Source organism: Thermothelomyces heterothallicus (assembly GCF_042370625.1).
Source record: "Thermothelomyces heterothallicus CBS 202.75 unplaced genomic scaffold P884_scaffold_44, whole genome shotgun sequence".
Taxonomy (NCBI): Eukaryota; Fungi; Ascomycota; class Sordariomycetes; order Sordariales; family Chaetomiaceae; genus Thermothelomyces; species Thermothelomyces heterothallicus.
In genome coordinates, this window is record NW_027192605.1 from 131,502 (window position 1) to 150,216 (window position 18,715).

The following is an 18,715-nucleotide window of genomic DNA, read 5'->3' on the forward strand; positions in this document are numbered from 1 at the left end:
GGAGGCGGGGTGTTGGGCGGCAGCGGCAGGGTCCACGGTGGCGGCGGCGGGGGGTCGGAAGAAGAGCGGGAGGGCGCTGCCGCTGTTGGAGACGCTGGTGTCGATCCTGGCGGCGGTGCTCCCGGCGGCGGGGAGCCCCAGGAGCGGGCCGGCGGCGGCGAGGGGGTTGCTGCGCGGCCAGGGCGGTGTGCGTGGTGGCGGGCGTGCAGATGGCGCTGAGGGACTGGAGCGCGGCGGTTAGGGTCCTGGGCAGGGTGGTCGAGCTGCAAGCTCGGCTGAGGCGGTTTTCTCAAAGGGCGTGATTCGTTCATCGGTCTCGTGGGAGGGTGAGAGGGAGGAAAGAGGAAAGCGAAGTCAGAAACAAATAAGAAAGGTTCGGGCTGTTGTTATCCGAGTCCCCCGGTGTGGGTTGGCCGCGGCGCGCAGCAGTGCTTTCTTTCCCGCTCTAACTAACTCAAACGGAGATCGACTGACTCAACCTCAGCTGATTCAAACGTTTCTTTTATTTTTTCCTTGTTCAGATGTTGTGTACCATATCAGTAGGATAGAAAGCAACAACGACAACGGGAAGGCGAATCTTTCTCTGGGTAATTAGCCCGTGGCAGATCAGAAGTGCTCAGTATGGCTGAATAGGTTTTTGCATGAAAAGGCATGTCGGAGTAAAGAAGCGTGATCAACTAATATGCGCTGCCACGTGGAAATCGTAATTATCAGTCTTCGATGGCACCAGTTAAGGAGAGACCGCTTTGACGCGCGGGCATTCAGAATGGAGGTGCTTGTCGCCAACGCGTGGAATGGGGCGGGCAAATACAGAAACAACCAGAAACGGAACAGAGAATGGGGATAAGGTCCCCTAGCCACCGCGGCGAGTCGATGCCGATATGTGCCAATTATCTTTCGCTGCTGCTCTCACGAATCGATTAATAATCGGGTTGATTCCTGAGGCCCCTCAACCATTAAGCCTTCACTTGCGGCCGTAACGATGAGGCCAAAATGTGGAAAGCTAGGGTTGTCCTCCGGATTTGGTCAAATAAATCAGAAACGAGGGAAGCTTCACTCTCCAGAATTGCCGAACCACCGAGGAGCCGCTGTTGGTCAGCATACTTGTTACCTCAAGATTCTATACTCAACTCACCTCAGCTCCCCGGCACCGCGCTGGCTCTGGGCTTGACGTATATTTGCCATTATCCAAAGCAAGAAAGCTGCCCGAATGGAGTACAAGCCAGGTTATCATCGTCAAATTGTAGCTATCACGATACTTGGTTGTCCTTCACTTCGAAACAATAGGCGTAAATATGTTTTCCAGTCTTAGGTATAATTAGGATTGCTATTATAATCAGGGATTCCGAGAGAACTCCCAGTGTGATTGGGTCGAGTCCCCGCAGGAACGATCCGTTCCCTTCCAACTTCCTTTTCGATGAGAGCCATTGCCACGGCCACAATGTGGGCAGGCTGGGGTAGACAAGAAAGCTCTACCCACGTGGATCCCCGCGTTTCTCTAAACCATCACCCCAATCATCCTGACCATCCGAAACACGAGTCTGCGGGCGTGAGCTGGTGTCAGAGCCAATGGGTGCGAGCCTGGCTCGCAGCAGCTTGATATCTTTACGTAACTACCGTACCACGAACGAGCCGGAGATGCTTAAATTCTAAAAGGTCAAATGTAAGCCACGAGGGCAGTGTTTCCGCTAGCTTTGACGGTCGTTCTTCTGTCCATGGAATTGAGGCAGGAGAAAGACTTCTGGTCATAGGGTAAGTGGTGACATTGGCACATAATTAGGTAGACATACAATGTTAGATTCATATAATTAACTGTACGGAAGTAATATTAGAAATACTCATTATAGATGGAAATAATCAGTACTAACAGCACAAACTTTGCTGGCAGATGTCATTGAACCACTGAGCTCAATGAAACAAGAGGTGTTAAATAATTAATCATTATTCATGTATGTCTCATTTGAGCGGAAGCATGCCAGCTAATTAGGTAACCCGTGGATTGCCGTTACCAACCGTACAGTTACCAAAGTGTGCCAGCAAACAGCGTTCCAAGAAGGGCTCAGCCAGTGGTGCTCTCCATCAGCTGCCTCATCCTGCCACTGATCCAAGAATTAATTATGACTGGCCTGAATACAGGATGATGATGAATTCCCTGATTCTTTACCGAGGAGAATGCATGCCACTGCTGCCTTGAGATATCATAATCAAACCAGAGACTCTTCTCCGGCTGATAACGTGGTCATCAGACCTTAAGTGCTGCCGAGTGACGGTAATTAGTGTACGGATTGGATGTGTGGGAGGGTTGCGCCGGATCCAAAATCGTGGCACCCTCCCACACAGTCGAGCTCCCTTTCCGATTCCCGGGAGGAAAGTGGGCGTCGTATGAGGGCAAAGGCTCTCTCTCAGCAAAGCCCCGCTGACGAACTTCGCTGCCGGAAAAGAGGCTGCGTGCCGGCAATACGTTAGAGTGAAGAAAAAAGAATAACCCCCACCCTGGCCCTGCCAAATCACCCCACCCCCGCATAATGCGCGCAAGCGCCTCTTATTCGCGACCCACGCCCGGCATGGGCAGACATACACGCTAGCAGCTTTGCCCAGTCGCCACTGTGTGAACGCGCTATATAGTGGGCTAGCGCGGGGTTCTCTCGTTCGACTGGTGAGGAGAGCAGTTTGGTGCCACATAAGGGAGGGGAGATCAGCTGGCCCCTCTCCCTCGCGCCACTCGGAAGATGAGGGTGCCTGCGTGGGAGCAACAGATAGGGGGCCGGACGGTGGACGCGTAGATAAATATGACCGTAACCCCTCCTCGAGCCCCCGTCTTTCCTTGGTTCTCTTTTCCTCGGTTCGAAACGGAAAAAAGTCATCCGGAACGAACAATCAGCAACGGCAACCACCCAAACTACAATCTCAACAAACCATACTCAGTCAACATGTGCGAAAGTGGAAGCTGCTCTTGCGGTGACAGCTGCAGCTGCTCCGGCTGCACCGCCCACCCCAAGTAAGGAGAGAGGCGTGCTTGCTTGACGGGGTATGACAATTAGACCACTTTGAATGATTATTTTTTCGCAGCTTCTTGCTAACTGGTTCTCTAGACCCAAGACAAGAGTTGATGGATCGTCGATGCCATAGGGGGGAAAAACGAGGGGATGGCTTTGTGAATCTCCTTCAAGGGATCTGGAAAGGGCGGTCATCGAGTCTGTCGGGAGACCGTTGTTGCTTCTTCCTGAGCATTGAGGCTAATTCCGGTTATCTATCAATCGGGTCCGTTTCACGCTTGACTGCTCTCTCCTTCAAGCAAGTCTCGAGAGTGATTTTGACAGGTAAAATCGTGAGCGCCTGCCTAAGCAATGCCTGCGTGATTGCTTGCCTATTTCCTTTGTCTGGAAGGGAAGGAACAGCTTGAGCAAGCTGTTTGTCACTCCAACATTTGGCTTCGTTCTCTCATTCCCCCACACATCCGATATTATTGTCCCCTGATTCCTTCCTTCAGTGTGTCCCCTGATTGGAGGCCCATACCCCCATTATCCGGCTCCGTATTTTGAGCAATAATGAAGACTACTGGATGTTTCTCTACCCAGAATTATTCAGTCTAAATCCGAGTCACATTCAAAATTCATGTGGTAATTAATCGTCCTAAAGGAATGCGTTACATCAAATCGGATCATTTCGGAACCCGCCGGCCTAATGCGCAGCTGCTGCCGTTTTGATTTCCTGTCTCCGTAGGCTGCCCTGACCATCTGTTGTTAGGAGCCGAGGGCCGTAGTCCAACACGATCTGCTAAGATTACACGACTGAGGTTCAGGATATAGACGACTCTCAAGCGGGATTATGCCGTCAAAAGATGTGTTGTGGGGCGCCTCTGGTTCCTTTCCAAGGAGCGTGGTGCCAGTTTCTCCTTTCTTTGAATATCCCGGGCACCGTCCAGTCCCCCGGTCCACAGCTTCTCGCAACTTCTCAGAACAGGAGTCCGATGATCTAGATGCTCACCGTGGCTCAGGATTACGTAAATAAGCAATGATGAGGGCCCTGACAGGTTAATCTCAATAGCTAAGCAGTTGGTTAACCGAGGCTCTGGCACGGCACCGAGAACTCATGATCCTCGACGGATTCGTTATGGCATTCTGCATTCGAATATCGAAGTATGTAAGATGAGGTCCGGCTTCCGCCCGAAGCCAAGCCCCAAACCCAAGGTCCTCCAAAATTATGAAGCCTCCCCAGAGCGAAAGGGTATGAATACAGGTGGTATCTGAGAGACGACATGGAAGGCAACCACGAAAACAGAGTGAGCCGCGCCTGGAAACAACGACAGTATGGTGTCCCTCCCAGTACACGTAGCAGAGCAAGAGAAGAAAAAAAAATCAACATCAGAAGTCCAGTCCAGGTCGAGAGCCGCATAGTCCAAAAACGCCGCCATGCAAGTCAACCAAGAAGAATCCCCCGAACAGCAAATATCGTACTGGATCCAGCAAGTCAAACTGTCCCAACAAGCCCACAAAGTAGATCCCAGCCAAGCCTGATCCTCTCAATCTCATGACCCGCTACCCCCGCCTGCCCCGTCATCAATTTAATTCGGACCCGACCTGGAGCGCCTTCCAATCCTTACTTTTCCCGAACGGTCACGCTGAAGCCAAGCCAGAGCGACCGGCGGAGAGCTAGGCGATCCTATTGTGCACTTCCCTCAACCGCTTAACCCAGTGCCGCCGCACCGCGTCTGGCATCTTGCAAAACACCATCGCCTTGTTCTCGTCCGTCAGCACCTTCTCGGCAATCTTGAGCTGCAGGTCCATGTCCTCGCCGACAAAGTCGCGGAAGAAGATGTCCATGGCCTGCTCCTGCCACTTGCCGCCGCGCGTCGAGCCGACGCCGACGCCGTTGCGGAGTGCTTCGGAGAGGAGCTGTAGGGTTTCGGCGAGGGCCGTGACTGCCGTCGGTGACGGATTAGAGTTCCCGGGGGTAATCATTGCGGACGGGGTGGACGATGTTGGCGGAAGCGTCGAACCTGTAGATGCATTTTGCGTCTGGTGTTGCTGATGATGTTGGTGCTGCTGTTGTTGCTGTTGCTGCTGTTGCTGTTGCTGCTGTTGATGTTGCTGCTGCTGTCGTTGCTGCTGGGTTAGGTCGAGATACCCTGGAGCGCCGGTGCGGCGTCGCTTATCGGGTTGTTGTCCTGTCGAGGCAGGATTGTTATCTGGGGCCTGCAGGCGTTTGCGAGTCTGCAATCCGGTCTCTTCGGGCGGCGTTAGTGCTGAGGCAGACGAGACGGAGGACCGTGGCGGAGGGGGCGGCATCGTGTTTGTCGGCGCTCGGTGCTGCTGCTGCTGCTGCTGTTGTTGTTGCTGTTGCTGCTGCTGCTGTTGCTGTTGCTGCTGCTGTTGTGGAGGCTGATGGTGCGTCATCGGGGCTGGCATCGCCGGCGGCAGTGCTGGAGGCATGTGCGTCTGGTTCGGGTTGATGTACGCCGCATCTGAAAGCAGGTCCATAATGCCCGTCCCTGACGTATCGGGGGGCTCTTCTGTCGTATTATTGGTATTCTCTGCAGCAGCCTTTCGCCGGGGTTTTGTGAGCCGTTTCGGCGCGCCGCCAGACCCGATAACATCGGGAAACAATATTTCATAGTACTCTTCATGCTCAAACGGACGGGCGCGTAGGGAGCGGGCGAGCGGTTCTTTCTGGAGACACGCAGAGGTTAGCCTCTTATTGCAGCGTCGCAGCAGTGGTCCACCCACCTGAAGATGCCTTGCCCAAGCCTCGTCGGTCGCCGTTACCATCCGCGTCTGGGCATTGTAATAGAATTCTGGGTCCTCGCGCAGGCCGCGCCAGAGGCGGTATTTTTTGCGGGCGTTGTCGGTCTTGTTGATGAGGTGACCCTTGTTGGCGTAGGCGTTGTGCTTGTCGATGAGAGCCTGCACGGCGCGCTCCCAGGCCTCCGGCTTGAAGGTGCTGCCATCGCGTAGGCCGAGGGAGACAGACTCGCAGAGAGAGCGGAAGAAGGTGGCCTCAAACTCTGAGTTCCAGGTAAAGCGAGGCCCCCGGTGCTTGCCGGGGGCCGTCTGCCGGCTGGTGCCCGCGTTGGTGGCCGAGAAGTCCTGTTCGGACATGGCGGTGGGCGGGTGGAACCCTCCGAATCGTGTGGAGGATATCACGACGGTCGCGCGGCCGTTGTGGCGATGGAGTTGCGACTGCGTGTCGGGCCGAAGCAGAGGGTGCGCGAAACGGAGGCGATCCGAGCGCTAACTCGTCGGCCCAGCCACGGCACGAGACGACGATTCGCAATTTAGCAGGACCCCGCCAACTCGCCGGTCGCGAAAAAAAAAAGCGTGCTGGTTCAGCAGGAAGCAATCAAATAAATAATATGAGAAACATATCAAACCAAACACGTCTTATCCCGCGCCCGGTTCAATTTTGGCAGTTTGAAAGAAACGCCGTTTTGTGGCACTGGACGTTGATGGTGCGCATCCTCTCTGCACGCAGAGGTAGGGGACGGTGAAGCGGGGACGGCCGTCAGCTGCGAAACGGACGGGACCTGGCTGCCAGGCGTCACGTGGCCGACGCGACAAGGGTCCGGACGCTCGCATCACATGTGGCACCTAAATAACTATCCTGTCTTCCATAAAGAGTACGAAGTAATTACACAGTGGTTCGTAATTTTAAACCTGGCTTTGGTGTACAGAGCCAGTTATTTGCATGAAATACAGAGCAGTTTTGCGTCCTCTGACTCCTTGGCTACATTTCCACTTAGTGAATGTTCATATTATGCAGGCACCTTACTACAACCAGGACCACTTGGTCCCTTTCCTCGCTACTCTTACTAGAGGATGTTGGATGTAAGAATGAACCTGTCTCACTTAGAGGGCAATACAGTCATCTTTTTTTCTTTGATTCAGGCAACTATTTGTCAGCTTTTGTTCAATTCGTGAACTAGACGCGCCGCGCTTGTTGGGAAACAATTCACACGATCCTGGGCAGTTTTCTTGCTTTATACCGTCTTACTGCGGCATTTCCTTATATTAGCGGCCAAGATGGTTCTGATCCTTTCGCTAGGCTACATTATAGAGCATACAAACCTATAGAGCAAGTAATGTATGTATACACAAAAGCAAAGCTGTTGATTACGACAGGCCAAGCAATCAAAAGGAGTCAAATATTTATATATGGCCTGAAAGAACATCGGCGGGAGGTTCTTTACTAACTGTGATTTCTTTTTGAGCCTGGCATCCAAGTTCAGTTGCTCAAAGTGGTCGAATCGGAGCAGTCCTCATCTTTCTGGTTGCGCTTTCCTTCACCTCTCAGCGGCTTGGCGGCGTACAACGCACCTTCCTTTCCATCTTACATTTTCAAGCATACTTTACACAATTAGTTTCTGAGTCACAAGATCTCAATTTGATTGTTGTCCTCTATTGCTATGTATTTTGTCTTCGCTTTAGACCTAGCCCCAAATCTACACCTGAAGGCTCCCTCCCTTGTCCAGTCAGAGACATGCCATTCTTCCTAATGGAATTCTTCTCCTTCCTCCTCCTCCTGCTCCTGTCGATGCCATCCATGGTTGCCGCATCCTCTGGGTCTCAGAAACGGTCATTTAAAATCAATTGCACCAGGAATCCCACCTTTAAGCGCTTCGATGGACCTAGGGAGCTGCTTAGATCGTACCGCAAATTCCGAATGCCTATCCCGCAGGGCTTGTTAGACGCACTAGAAGAGGGGTCCGAAAATATGATTCTCGCCAAGGGCGATGTTTTCCAGGGTCCCGAGACTCTGAAGGTTGCGCACGAAAATGCTGCTTCTCGAGTGGCCAAGTCGGTCGGTGCAGTCCCTGCAATCCCAGCCAACGGAGGCATCGAGTACATCTCGCCCATCAGCATTGGGAGCCAGACCATCAACGTAGCCCTCGACTCTGGGTCGGCCGATCTCTGGGTCTTCAGCTCCTGGCTCCCAGCGTCGGCCAAGGTTGGGCATCAGGTGTACGACCCTTTCCTCTCGTCGACTTTCAAGCCCGTCCCAGGTGCGAACTTCTCCATCACATACGGCGACGGCACAAGCGCGTCCGGAACCGTGGGGATTGATGTTGTTGACGTCGGTGGGGTCACGGTTCTCGACCAGGCTGTCCAAATGGCGACGGCCGTGTCGCCCGCTTTCGTCCTGGACACCAATCTCAGCGGACTGCTCGGTCTGGGCTTCTCCCAGCTCAGCACGGTGAAACCGGTGAAGCAAAAGACCTTCTTTGAGAACGTTATGCCGAGCCTCGCTCAGCCACTGTTCACGGTGGATCTTCGCCGAAGCACAACTGGCACATTTGAATTCGGCGACATTGACGTTTCCAAGTTCACCGGGAGTCTGTCGTGGGTCCCCGCAAATACGAAAAATGGGTTTTGGCAGGTTTCCTCTGGCGGTTTTGTTGTTGGTAGCCTCCGACAAAAGCTCCCTGTTACGCAGGCCATCGTGGATACAGGCACCACGCTCATGCTAGTCTCTGAGGAGATGGCGGATAAATACTATAGCCAGGTCATGGACGCTAAGAGTACGTCGACAGCTGGGGGCACGACCTTCCCTTGCAACGTTACGCTCCCAGATCTAGTGCTCGATGTTGGCCCGGGCTATGCAGCTAGGGTTAGGGGAGCGGATATCAACTTTGGAACTTTTCAAGGTGACAGTAGGTGCTCCACCCTCAAACTCTTTTGGCAAGGTTTCCTGATGTGATCACAGGGTGCTTCGGTGGGATTCAGCGCACCACGTCAAATCTTCAGGTCTGGGGCGACATCTTCTTCAGGTCACAGTTTGTTGTGTTTCATGGGGGCAACCACTCGCTAGGCATGGCGCCGCATGTCTGAGTCATTTTCACGGCATACCGACCGCATCATGATTACTGAGCATAGGCTATGTAGCGTTTACTTGAGCAGCACACACTTGAATTGGAATTCGGAAGCCAACCATTTTTGGTATGTGTCATCCACGGCTCTGATACCCTCGACTCATTCTAGCAGTCTTGGTCTGGAGGAGCTGGCAGACTCGTCGCGCTGCGGTAAGCATTGCCTCCTCTGCTCGCTCTCCGCTCTTCCACCATGGGTTAAAATCCTCTGGTGGTGAGCCCGGTAAATCGCCGCTCAGCGTGACATCCGGGATGAGGGGATCCGAACCCGACAATCACAAGACCCTATACAGATCTTGGTATGTCGACCTTGACCAGCGGTTTTGCGGGGTTGAAACGACTGACCCACCTGCCATGACGGGACATTTGGCCGGCCCAATTAATAGCGGGCAGTCCGGCCCGGCTTTGGTCCCTGCCCAGCATGCCTCTGGCCACTGGATTGCTGCTTACAGCAACGTCGGGCTCATGCCGGACCACTATGCCATCCCGCAGCTGCATCGTCCCACTGACCCAATGCCGATCCTGCAGCATGCACCCCAGCTTCCTAGCCTCTTTAATCTCTCGCGCAAGAAGATTTTCCCACGGTGGTGAGCCAGTAAGGGGTCTTGAAGTCGCGGGTGCAGCCCACTTTCGGTGTTTTGGGGCCGAGAGCTCGCTGTCTTGATCGGGAAGGCAAACATTGTGCCAGATCAGGGGAAAGCTGGACATGGTGGGGCCAAATATAAGTGAGAAAGTTCCGAGACTCGCCAAGCACTTGAGTGATCTGGGAACAGCCGACGATGGCAACTTATAAAGGCTGCTCTGGGTCCGCCAGGAGCATTGTGGAGGACCGGTGCGTGCACTGGACCAGCACGGCGCGGACGACCGTCAAACGTAAGGGCAGCTCTAGCTCACCAGATACGAGACGTCGCCCATCATGACCCTTCAAGCCTTTGCGCTGCTGGCGGCGGCGGCGGCCCTTGTACGGGGCGAGACCCCGACCAAGGTCCCTCGCGACGCTCCGAGAGGAGCTGCTGCTTGGGAAGCTGCCCACTCCTCAGCAGCTGCTGCCTTGGGAAAGCTGTCCCAGCAGGACAAGATCAACATCGTGACGGGCGTCGGCTGGAACAAGGGGCCCTGCGTGGGCAATACTCCCGCTATCAGCTCCATCAACTACCCGCAGCTCTGCCTCCAAGACGGACCCCTGGGCGTCCGCTTCGGTTCCAGCATCACCGCTTTCACTCCAGGCATTCAGGCCGCGTCGACGTGGGATGTAGACCTGATCCGACAACGAGGCGAGTACATGGGCGCCGAGTTCAAGGGGTGTGGCATCCACGTCCAGCTAGGCCCCGTGGCCGGGCCCTTGGGTAAGGTTCCTCAAGGCGGCCGCAACTGGGAGGGCTTTGGCGTGGATCCCTACCTCACGGGCATTGCCATGGCCGAGACCATCGAGGGGATACAGTCAGCGGGCGTGCAAGCCACCGCCAAGCATTACATCCTCAACGAGCAGGAGCTCAACCGCGAGACCATGAGCAGCAACGTCGACGACCGCACCTTGCACGAGCTGTACCTCTGGCCTTTTGCAGACGCTGTTCACTCTAACGTGGCCAGCGTCATGTGCAGTTACAACAAGATCAACGGCACGTGGGCGTGCGAGAACGACCGGGTGCTGAACGTCATTCTGAAGCAGGAGCTTGGGTTTCCGGGGTATGTGATGAGCGACTGGAACGCGCAGCACTCGACCGACGATGCGGCCAACCACGGCATGGACATGACGATGCCCGGCAGCGACTTCAACGGAGGGACGATCCTCTGGGGCCCGCAGCTCGACAGCGCCGTCAACAGCGGCCGGGTGCCCAAGTCCCGCCTCGACGACATGGTCGAGCGCATCCTCGCGGCGTGGTACCTTCTTGGTCAGGACAGCAATTACCCGGCTATCAACATCGGCGCCAACGTACAGGGCAACCACAAGGAGAACGTGCGGGCAGTCGCGCGCGATGGCATCGTGCTCCTCAAGAACGACGACGGCATCCTCCCGCTCAGGAAGCCCGCCAAGCTCGCCCTCATCGGTTCGGCCGCCGTCGTCAACCCGCAGGGACCGAACTCCTGCCAGGATCAGGGCTGCAACAAAGGCGCGCTGGGCATGGGATGGGGGTCCGGGGCGGTCAACTACCCGTACTTTGTCGCGCCGTACGACGCGCTCAAGGCCCGCGCCCAAGAGGACGGGACGACGCTCAGCCTGCACAACTCGGACAGCACGAGCGGGGTGGCGAACGTGGCCTCGGACGCGGACGCGGCCATCGTGGTCATCACGGCCGACTCGGGCGAGGGTTACATCACAGTCGAAGGCGCCGCCGGGGACCGGCTGAACCTCGACCCGTGGCACAACGGCAACGAGCTGGTAAAGGCGGTGGCGGCGGCCAACAAGAACACCATCGTCGTCGTGCACAGCGTCGGGCCCATCATCCTCGAGACCATCCTGGCAACCGAAGGGGTCAAGGCGATTGTGTGGGCCGGCCTGCCGAGCCAGGAGAATGGTAACGCGCTGGTGGACATCCTGTACGGTCTGGCCTCGCCGTCGGGCAAGCTGGTCTACACCATCGCCAAGCGAGAACAGGACTACGGCACTTCGGTCGTTCGCGGAGACGACACATTTCCGGAGGGCCTGTTTGTCGACTACCGGCACTTTGACAAGGAGAACATCGAGCCGCGGTACGAGTTTGGGTTTGGACTGTGTAAGTTCTCTGTCATAAAGAGTGTCCCCGTCCACTCCGCCATCTTTTTTTTTGTTCCGTTTTACCTCGTCCTAACAGCAAGGGAAACTGGCAGCATACACCAACTTCACGTACGCCGACCTCAAACTCACCTCGACCGCCACGGCCGGCCCAGCGACGGGCGAGACCATCCCCGGCGGCGCGGCCGACCTCTGGGAGGAGGTGGCCACGGTCACGGCGACCATCACCAACAGCGGCGGCGTGGACGGCGCCGAGGTGGCCCAGCTGTACCTGACGTTGCCGTCGTCGGCGCCGGCGACCCCGCCCAAGCAGCTCCGCGGCTTCGCCAAGCTCAAGCTGGAGGCCGGCGCCAGCGGGACCGCGACGTTTAACCTGCGCAGGCGCGACCTCAGCTACTGGGACACCGGCCGCGGGCAGTGGGTGGTGCCGGAGGGCGAGTTTGGCGTCTCGGTCGGGGCGAGCTCGCGCGATATCCGGCTGACGGGGAGCTTCCAGGTATGAAAGGAAATATCCTGGGGCGGATACTTTCTGCTTCTTCGATGGAGTGAACTGTATATAGGTGCGCCCGGACGCCAGAGATATGGACAATAATACTCAAAGGTCAGTCCCTAGGCGTCGTATATGCTTTGTTTTGTTTCTCTGTTCTTTCCGGTCTTGGTCGACTGTCGATTACCATTAAATACGTGAAACACGGGTCTGATACCAATTCTCTGAGAATACAAACTTAGTGTTAACACATTCAAAGTTCCAAGTAGTCAGTCCCCACATGTTTTCGACAGATCAAGCTGTCTGGGTACTTGTTTGCTATTAAGACTCCGAGGAGCTGGACTAAGACATATTGAGCGTGTGTTCATCAATTAGAGACAAACAGGCCGCGTTGCCACTTGTCAATGCATAAGTGCCGTTACAAGATTGCTGGCGCATAGATAATTAAAGAAGCTAGGAACACCACCTATTACCATAGCACGGGCAGACGCCCGGGGTTTGTTTATTCAGGGATTGAGAAGGCGTGAGAAGGCATCGTCTATTGGTCGCATTCCTCTAGGCCATGCTCAGAGAGAAAAGGGGACCTTGGAATCATATCATACCAAAGGGAACATCACGACAAGGGCATTGCTCTCCGAAACTCATCGCCCACTCCCCGATTTCCGTCAAGCCATTCTGCCCCTCTCAGGGCAGTCAGCATTTAATTAACGTTCCGGCCGAAACCTCCAACCCTCCCCAACCTCCTCTGCCCCAGCGACGGTGAGCTGCGTGTTTGAACGATCCTGCTCTAATTCATCAGCCCAGGACGCACTCGATCCCCTTCCTCTCGCAGCGGACACAGCTGTCCCTCCTGACGCAGGCCGCCTTCATGCGCCTGCAGCGCTCGCACGCCCTGGCCGCCTTGCCCGCGGCCGGGACCGGGACCGGGACCGGGACGGCGCCGTCGTCGACGAGTCCGGCGCCAGACCCGCGGCGGCACTCCTCCCCGGCCCGGATGCACCGCTCGCACGCCGTGACGCGGTCGCAGCGGGCCTTGGCCCCGCGGCAGGCGAGGCACGACGGGACCCCCGCTTTCTTGCCGTTCCTCTCCTCCTCCTCCTTCTTCTTCTTCTTCTTCCCGGGTGCGTCCCCGCTGGGACGGTCCGTGGTGTTCCCGCCCTCTGCTCCTCCTCCTCCTCCTCCACCTCTTCTTCTTCTTCTCTCGCCACCGCCGCCGTTATCGTCGGCGCCGTCGGCGTCGCCGCTGTTGTGGCAATACCGCTATAGGCCTTATAGGAGGCTATAATATAGAATATAAGCCTATAGGAGGACCTTAAAGCCTAAACCCTAGCCGAGATAGTCTAAGTAGTTAATAGAGCCTCTAGCCGCTAGGGAGCCGTCATAGCTAGGAAGCTCCTAAGTAGGGATATAGTAATAGTCTTTAAGGATAAGGCTACTAAGGATTAGTATTTGGCTAATAAGCGATAGGTGGCTATAGCCTTCGGAGAGGAGGCTAGGGAGGTCGGTAGGGCCTATATAGTCCTAGCTAAAGGAGTCCGGAAGGAGGAGCTATAGGGGGTTGGTAAACAAGACTTTAAGAAGGCTATAGGCCTATACTCAATCGAAATAGTTAAGTTCCGGCTGCTAAAGAGCCTGTAAAGGAAGTAGGCCACGGTACTCCTAGGCTTATAGGACCTTAAAGAGGCCTAGAAGGCCTATAATAAGGGTATAATCTAGGATGCCTAGGTACTAGATTATAAGCCTTACTAGGATGCTCTAGAGCTAAGGTAGTACTATAGGTATTAGAGCTTTAGCTATACCTAATAGTACTACTAGCGGCTGGCCTATTGTAGCCGTTACGATATAAAGGCCTATAGTAAAGGAGGGAAGACTAGGGAGGCCTAGTGCTCCACCTACTCTAGCTAACTCCCTTATAGGTATATAGCCTATAAAGGCCCCTATACCGCCTAGTATAGGGGCTGCCCGAAGAAGGTCAAAGCCTAGGAGAAGGCTAGGGAGGCTTACTAATATAGACCCTAGACCTTCTAACTACTAGAGCAACTATACTAGAAGGTTACCTTCGAGTTTAACAGCTAGCTAGAAGACGATAACCACTACTAAACTGGGGCTAAACGCCCCTATAGGAGGCCTACCCTAGCCTAATAGGTAGCTAGGAGTACCTTATTTAATGCCTAATAGACCTATATCTCCTTTCTATAGCCTAGAGCCCCCTCCCTCTCGTAATTAGTTAAAGGGGCAATGGCTATAGAGCCTACTACTACTATACCTTCGTCCTCTGCTCTAGCTACCTTAAATATAAATTAAGGTCCTTTAATGGAATATCTAAGGTAATAAATAGGCCCTTAAGGTCCTACTAGAGAAGGCTAAATATAACCTACTAACTATCTAGGAACTATAGATTAACTAGTTTACAAGGTTAATATACTACCTCTAGGCTTTGAAATACTACCTAGTCTATAAGCCTAAGGGTAAGGCGGCTATTCTAATAGCTAAACGGTTCCTAGTTAGCTAGTAGGACTATTTAGTAAAGGAGAACTAATATAGGGTAACCTTTCTAACCCTAGGAGAGAGAGGGTTCGAACTCTAGTTAGTCTATAATAACAAGGGCAAACGAGCCCTCTTATAAGACTTACTAGCCCTACCTTAGCTAACCTACCCCCTAGTTCTTATAGGTAACTTTAACCTCTACTACCTAGTCTAGGACCTATTTAATAGGCTTAGCCTAGGGGCTAGGGACTTCCTTAGCCTTATAGATTAGTAGGACCTTAACCTATAAACGCTATATAGCTAGGTTACTAGGGCCCCCTAAGGGGATTAATATAGTTAGCCTTTTACGATAGACCTACTCTAGGCTTTGGCCGGGCTAGAGGTAACCTATAGGGATATCACGGAATATAGGAAATCTAACTACTACCTATAGGCCCTAAACGTCTCCCTCTAGGGGACCTATAGGCCTATACTAGCTAGTAAAGGGTAGGACTAGAAGAGCCTAGATAAGGAGGTTATATAGGCCAAGGTAGCCTACCTCCTACTCTAGCTTAGTAGGTAGGTATCGGCCTCGGCCAGGCCTATCTTCTAAGGCCTAGAGGAGCTTTTATAGGCCTTCGACAGGCTTATAGAGGCCCTTAAGGAGATAGCTATAGTCTTGGCTCTAGTAAAGAAGGCTAGTATAGGTAATAAACGAGCTTAATAGTAGACGAAGGAGGTTTAGGAGGCCTAGAAGAGGGCTAAGGAGGTAGAGAGGGCCTATAGAGGCACCCTAAACCCCTATATATAGGAGGCACTTTAGTAGGCCCTATAGGACTAGGCTAAGACTATTATAGCTATAAAGACTAAGAGCTAGAGAGCTATATTATAGGAGGTAACTAACTAGCCGGACCTATTATAGAGGCTAGAATGGTAGGCAAGGCTATAAAGCTACCTACCGGTTAACCCTCTAAAGCTCCTAGCCTTCGAAGGAGGGCTTATAACCTATTAATAGAAGGCTAAGGCCCTAGCTAATAAGTTCTTTCTAAACCTAGAAGTAGACCTATTAGATATTAATGACCTAGATCTAAACGACTAATAGGAGCCGAAGTTCGAAATAAGCTAGGAGGTTATAATAGGCGATATTAGAGTAGTACTAGCTAGAGTAGCCCTATAGAAGGCCCTAGGGGAAGACCTCCTCCCTATAGGCCTACTAAAGGCCTATAGGTAGCTACTCTACCGGATACTAGCTATACTAGCCTTAGAGAGCTTATAGCTTAGCTATTTCCTAGCCTAGTTTAAAAGGGCTAAGATAGTAGTCCTCTATAAGCCTGGCAAACCCCTATAGGCCTACTTTACCCTAGGTAGCTATAGGCCTATAACGCTCCTATTAATAGTAGGCAAGGTACTAGAGGCTATAGTTACCTAGAAGGTAACAGCCGTTATAAAGGCCTATAGGCTTCTCCTAGCCGAGTAGATAGGCAACCAGGAATATAGGTCTACCGAACTAGCTATTTGGCTTATTATAGCCTAGGTTTAGGAGGCTTAGAGGTATAAGGTAGCTACCTCCCTCCTATAGCTTGATATCTTAGGGGCTTTTGACATTATTAACTATACCTAGCTACTAACTACGTTACAGAGCTAGGGCTTCCTGAAGTAGTTAGTAGTCTAGGTTAGAGAGTAGCTATAGGATAGGGTAGCTATCCTTTACTTCGATGGCTAGGAAACAGAGGATATAGTAGTAAAGGCCGGGGTCCCCTAGGGGTTACCCCTCTCCCCTATACTATTTATCCTCTATATAGCCTCCCTCTACCAGGCCATTCGCTAGGCTAGCCCTATAGTTAGTTTAGTAGGCTTTATTAATAATACTAACCTTCTAGCCTTTAGGAGGGCCAAGGAGGCCTATAACGATTAGCTATAGAGGGCTTAGAAGGCCTATCTATAGTAGGCAAGGACCTAGGGTATAGCCTTTACCCTAGAAAAGTACGAACTTATCTACTTTAACAGGGGCCGGAAATAGTAGTTATAACTACTAGAGCTCTTATAGCCTAGAGGGGGTATTACTACTATAGCCCGTTCGAAGTTGGCTAGATTCCTAGGGGTCTAGATAGACTAGAGGCTATAGTAGGGCCCCTATTATATAAAGGTAGCTAAGAAGCTAGAAACCTAGGAGTTTGCCCTAACTAGGCTTATTATAAAGACCTAGGGCCCTAGCCTACTATAGGCCTATAAGGTCTATACTAAGTATATTTATAGCGCCCTAGCTTATAGGGCCTCGAACTTCTATAAGCCTACTAAGCTAGGGGGTAAGCCAGAAGGCCCTACTAAGGAACTATCAAAGGCCTAATATAGAGCCCTTCGAGTAGTTACTAGGGCCTATAAGGCTACCCCTATCTAGTGCCTTAAGATAGAAGCCTAGGTACTACCCCTTGACCTCTATCTTAATAAGAGGCTAGCCGACTTCGAAGCTAAACTTGACTAGCTACTCCTATAGATTAGGGTAGGCCTAGGGGCCTCCTAGGTCCTTATAAGGGCTCTTATCTAACAGGCCTATAATAGGCTTAGCTAGAGGTTCTAGAAGAGAAGGACTAGGGTAAGGGGCTAGGAGCCAAAGCCTATAGCCCTAGAGGTAGCAAGGTTAACAGTCTAGTAATAGGTTTAGGAGGGCTATAGAGGGGGTCGACCCCCCCTATAGACCTTATAAAGAAGGCTATAGGCTATAGAACTAGCCATAGTAGCTAGCTAGAGCAACCGTTAGAGGGCTGACAAAGCTAGTAGGAGGATATAATACATATCAGACAAGGACCCCCTGTACCTAGTCTTTACAAGGGAAGGCCTATAAAGGTACTAGGGCCTAACGAAGGCCTAGAGCTCCCTACTAGTATAGGCCTATATAGGGGCTATTAGCCTCCGTGACTTCCTTTTTAGGGTTTAAGTCCTAGGGGTTAGTACCCCCTACTATACCTATAGCTAAGGGAGGGAGACTATAGAGTACCTAGTTATCTGGTGCCTAAACCTATTAAGAAGCCGAACATAGGAATCCTAGGAAATATGGTCGTAAAGGGACCTAGACCTTATTTTACAGGGTATAGGGACCTATAACTATCGTTTGGCAAGGAGGGTTCTATAGTAGCTAATAGACCTAGGGAGGCTCCCGGAATATTACCTCGTAAGGAGGCTAGACCGGGAGGGAAGGCCTCTTTAGGGCTATTCTAGCTACTTCTCCTTTTCTTTATAGTGTATTAGTATTCCGGATTGGGCGCTAAAGGAGGGATAGAGGTTTTTATCTAGCCTATTAGGTATAGTTTCCTTTATATATAACTAGAGAGGCTCTAGTATACTTATTAGCATAGTAGTATAGGATTAATAATAATAATAATAATAATATAATTACTAAATTAAATAAAGGTTAGCTTTTATACCTTTATATGGGATATAATAATAATTAAAGTATCCTTAATACCCTTTATATAGCCCTTCTTATCTATATTATAAATATTATTATTAGTAATATTATATATAAGTATTATAGGCCTAGGCTCTACCCGGGCTAATCGATAACAGGCTATACCCGGTTTCAGACCAGACCTATATACGTTCGTAGGGCGTTTATAGGGCACACACTCAGGACCCGGTTAGGCTCTAACCTAACACCTAACTAGGCCCTAACCGGAGTATATATATACCCCCTATATTAGGAAACGGAACCCCTTTTAGTACCTATACTTACTTTCTCCTCTTTCTTCCCTTAAGGTAGTTAAATAAAATATTATACGTTTATCTATAGTTACTATAAGGCTAGTACATTATATTTTAACTACCTTCTGTTAATGGTAACCCTCCTAAGTGAATGACCGACGATTTAGTTATAGCGGAATCTAGAGTATATACGCCTTCGAGCTTGGCGGAGTTATAGGAACTTGTCTACTCCCTCTAAGTGGTAGTAATATAGTAGAACGCCATAATCGACTCCCTCTAGGCGTCTTAGACTTAACCTATACTAACCCCTAACTCGGTTAGGATATCCCTAGAGAGATAGCGGCCTTAAAGGAAGTGCCTCCTAACTGGAGAACCTTTCGATAGTAAGAAGGAACTTTTTATAGCCTAGAAGAGTACGATAGAATATATCCTTATAGTAGATAGAGACTTTATTAGTTCTAACTACAATTAGTAGGTTTTTATTTAG

The 18,715-nt window shown here is 51.9% G+C and overlaps 3 protein-coding genes across 3 annotated transcripts; 2 read left to right on the forward strand and 1 right to left on the reverse strand.

Annotated features, from left to right (window-relative positions):
* Nucleotides 1–5,068: 5,068 nt before the first annotated feature.
* Nucleotides 5,069–6,428, reverse strand: P884DRAFT_102706 (Myb/SANT-like DNA-binding domain-containing protein). Its single transcript, XM_069437031.1, has 4 exons — nucleotides 5,727–6,428; nucleotides 5,620–5,669; nucleotides 5,311–5,543; nucleotides 5,069–5,093 (listed from the first exon to the last, which is right to left on the reverse strand). Exons 1-3 carry the CDS (start codon nucleotides 6,096–6,098, stop codon nucleotides 5,393–5,395), a joined length of 573 nt encoding a protein of 190 aa, XP_069293369.1. The 5' UTR covers nucleotides 6,099–6,428; the 3' UTR covers nucleotides 5,069–5,093; nucleotides 5,311–5,392.
* Nucleotides 6,429–7,539: 1,111 nt separating this feature from the next.
* Nucleotides 7,540–8,825, forward strand: P884DRAFT_281261 (aspartic peptidase domain-containing protein; the record flags this gene model as incomplete). Its single annotated transcript, XM_069443523.1, has 2 exons — nucleotides 7,540–8,647; nucleotides 8,701–8,825. 2 exons carry the CDS (start codon nucleotides 7,540–7,542, stop codon nucleotides 8,823–8,825), a joined length of 1,233 nt encoding a protein of 410 aa, XP_069293370.1.
* Nucleotides 8,826–9,675: 850 nt separating this feature from the next.
* On the forward strand, nucleotides 9,676–12,319 carry P884DRAFT_102724 (glycoside hydrolase family 3 protein). The gene is made up of 2 exons (XM_069437032.1): nucleotides 9,676–11,577; nucleotides 11,672–12,319. The coding sequence occupies exons 1-2, from the start codon at nucleotides 9,780–9,782 to the stop codon at nucleotides 12,076–12,078; spliced, it is 2,205 nt and encodes a 734-aa protein (XP_069293371.1). The 5' UTR covers nucleotides 9,676–9,779; the 3' UTR covers nucleotides 12,079–12,319.
* The last annotated feature ends 6,396 nt before the right edge of the window (nucleotides 12,320–18,715 follow it).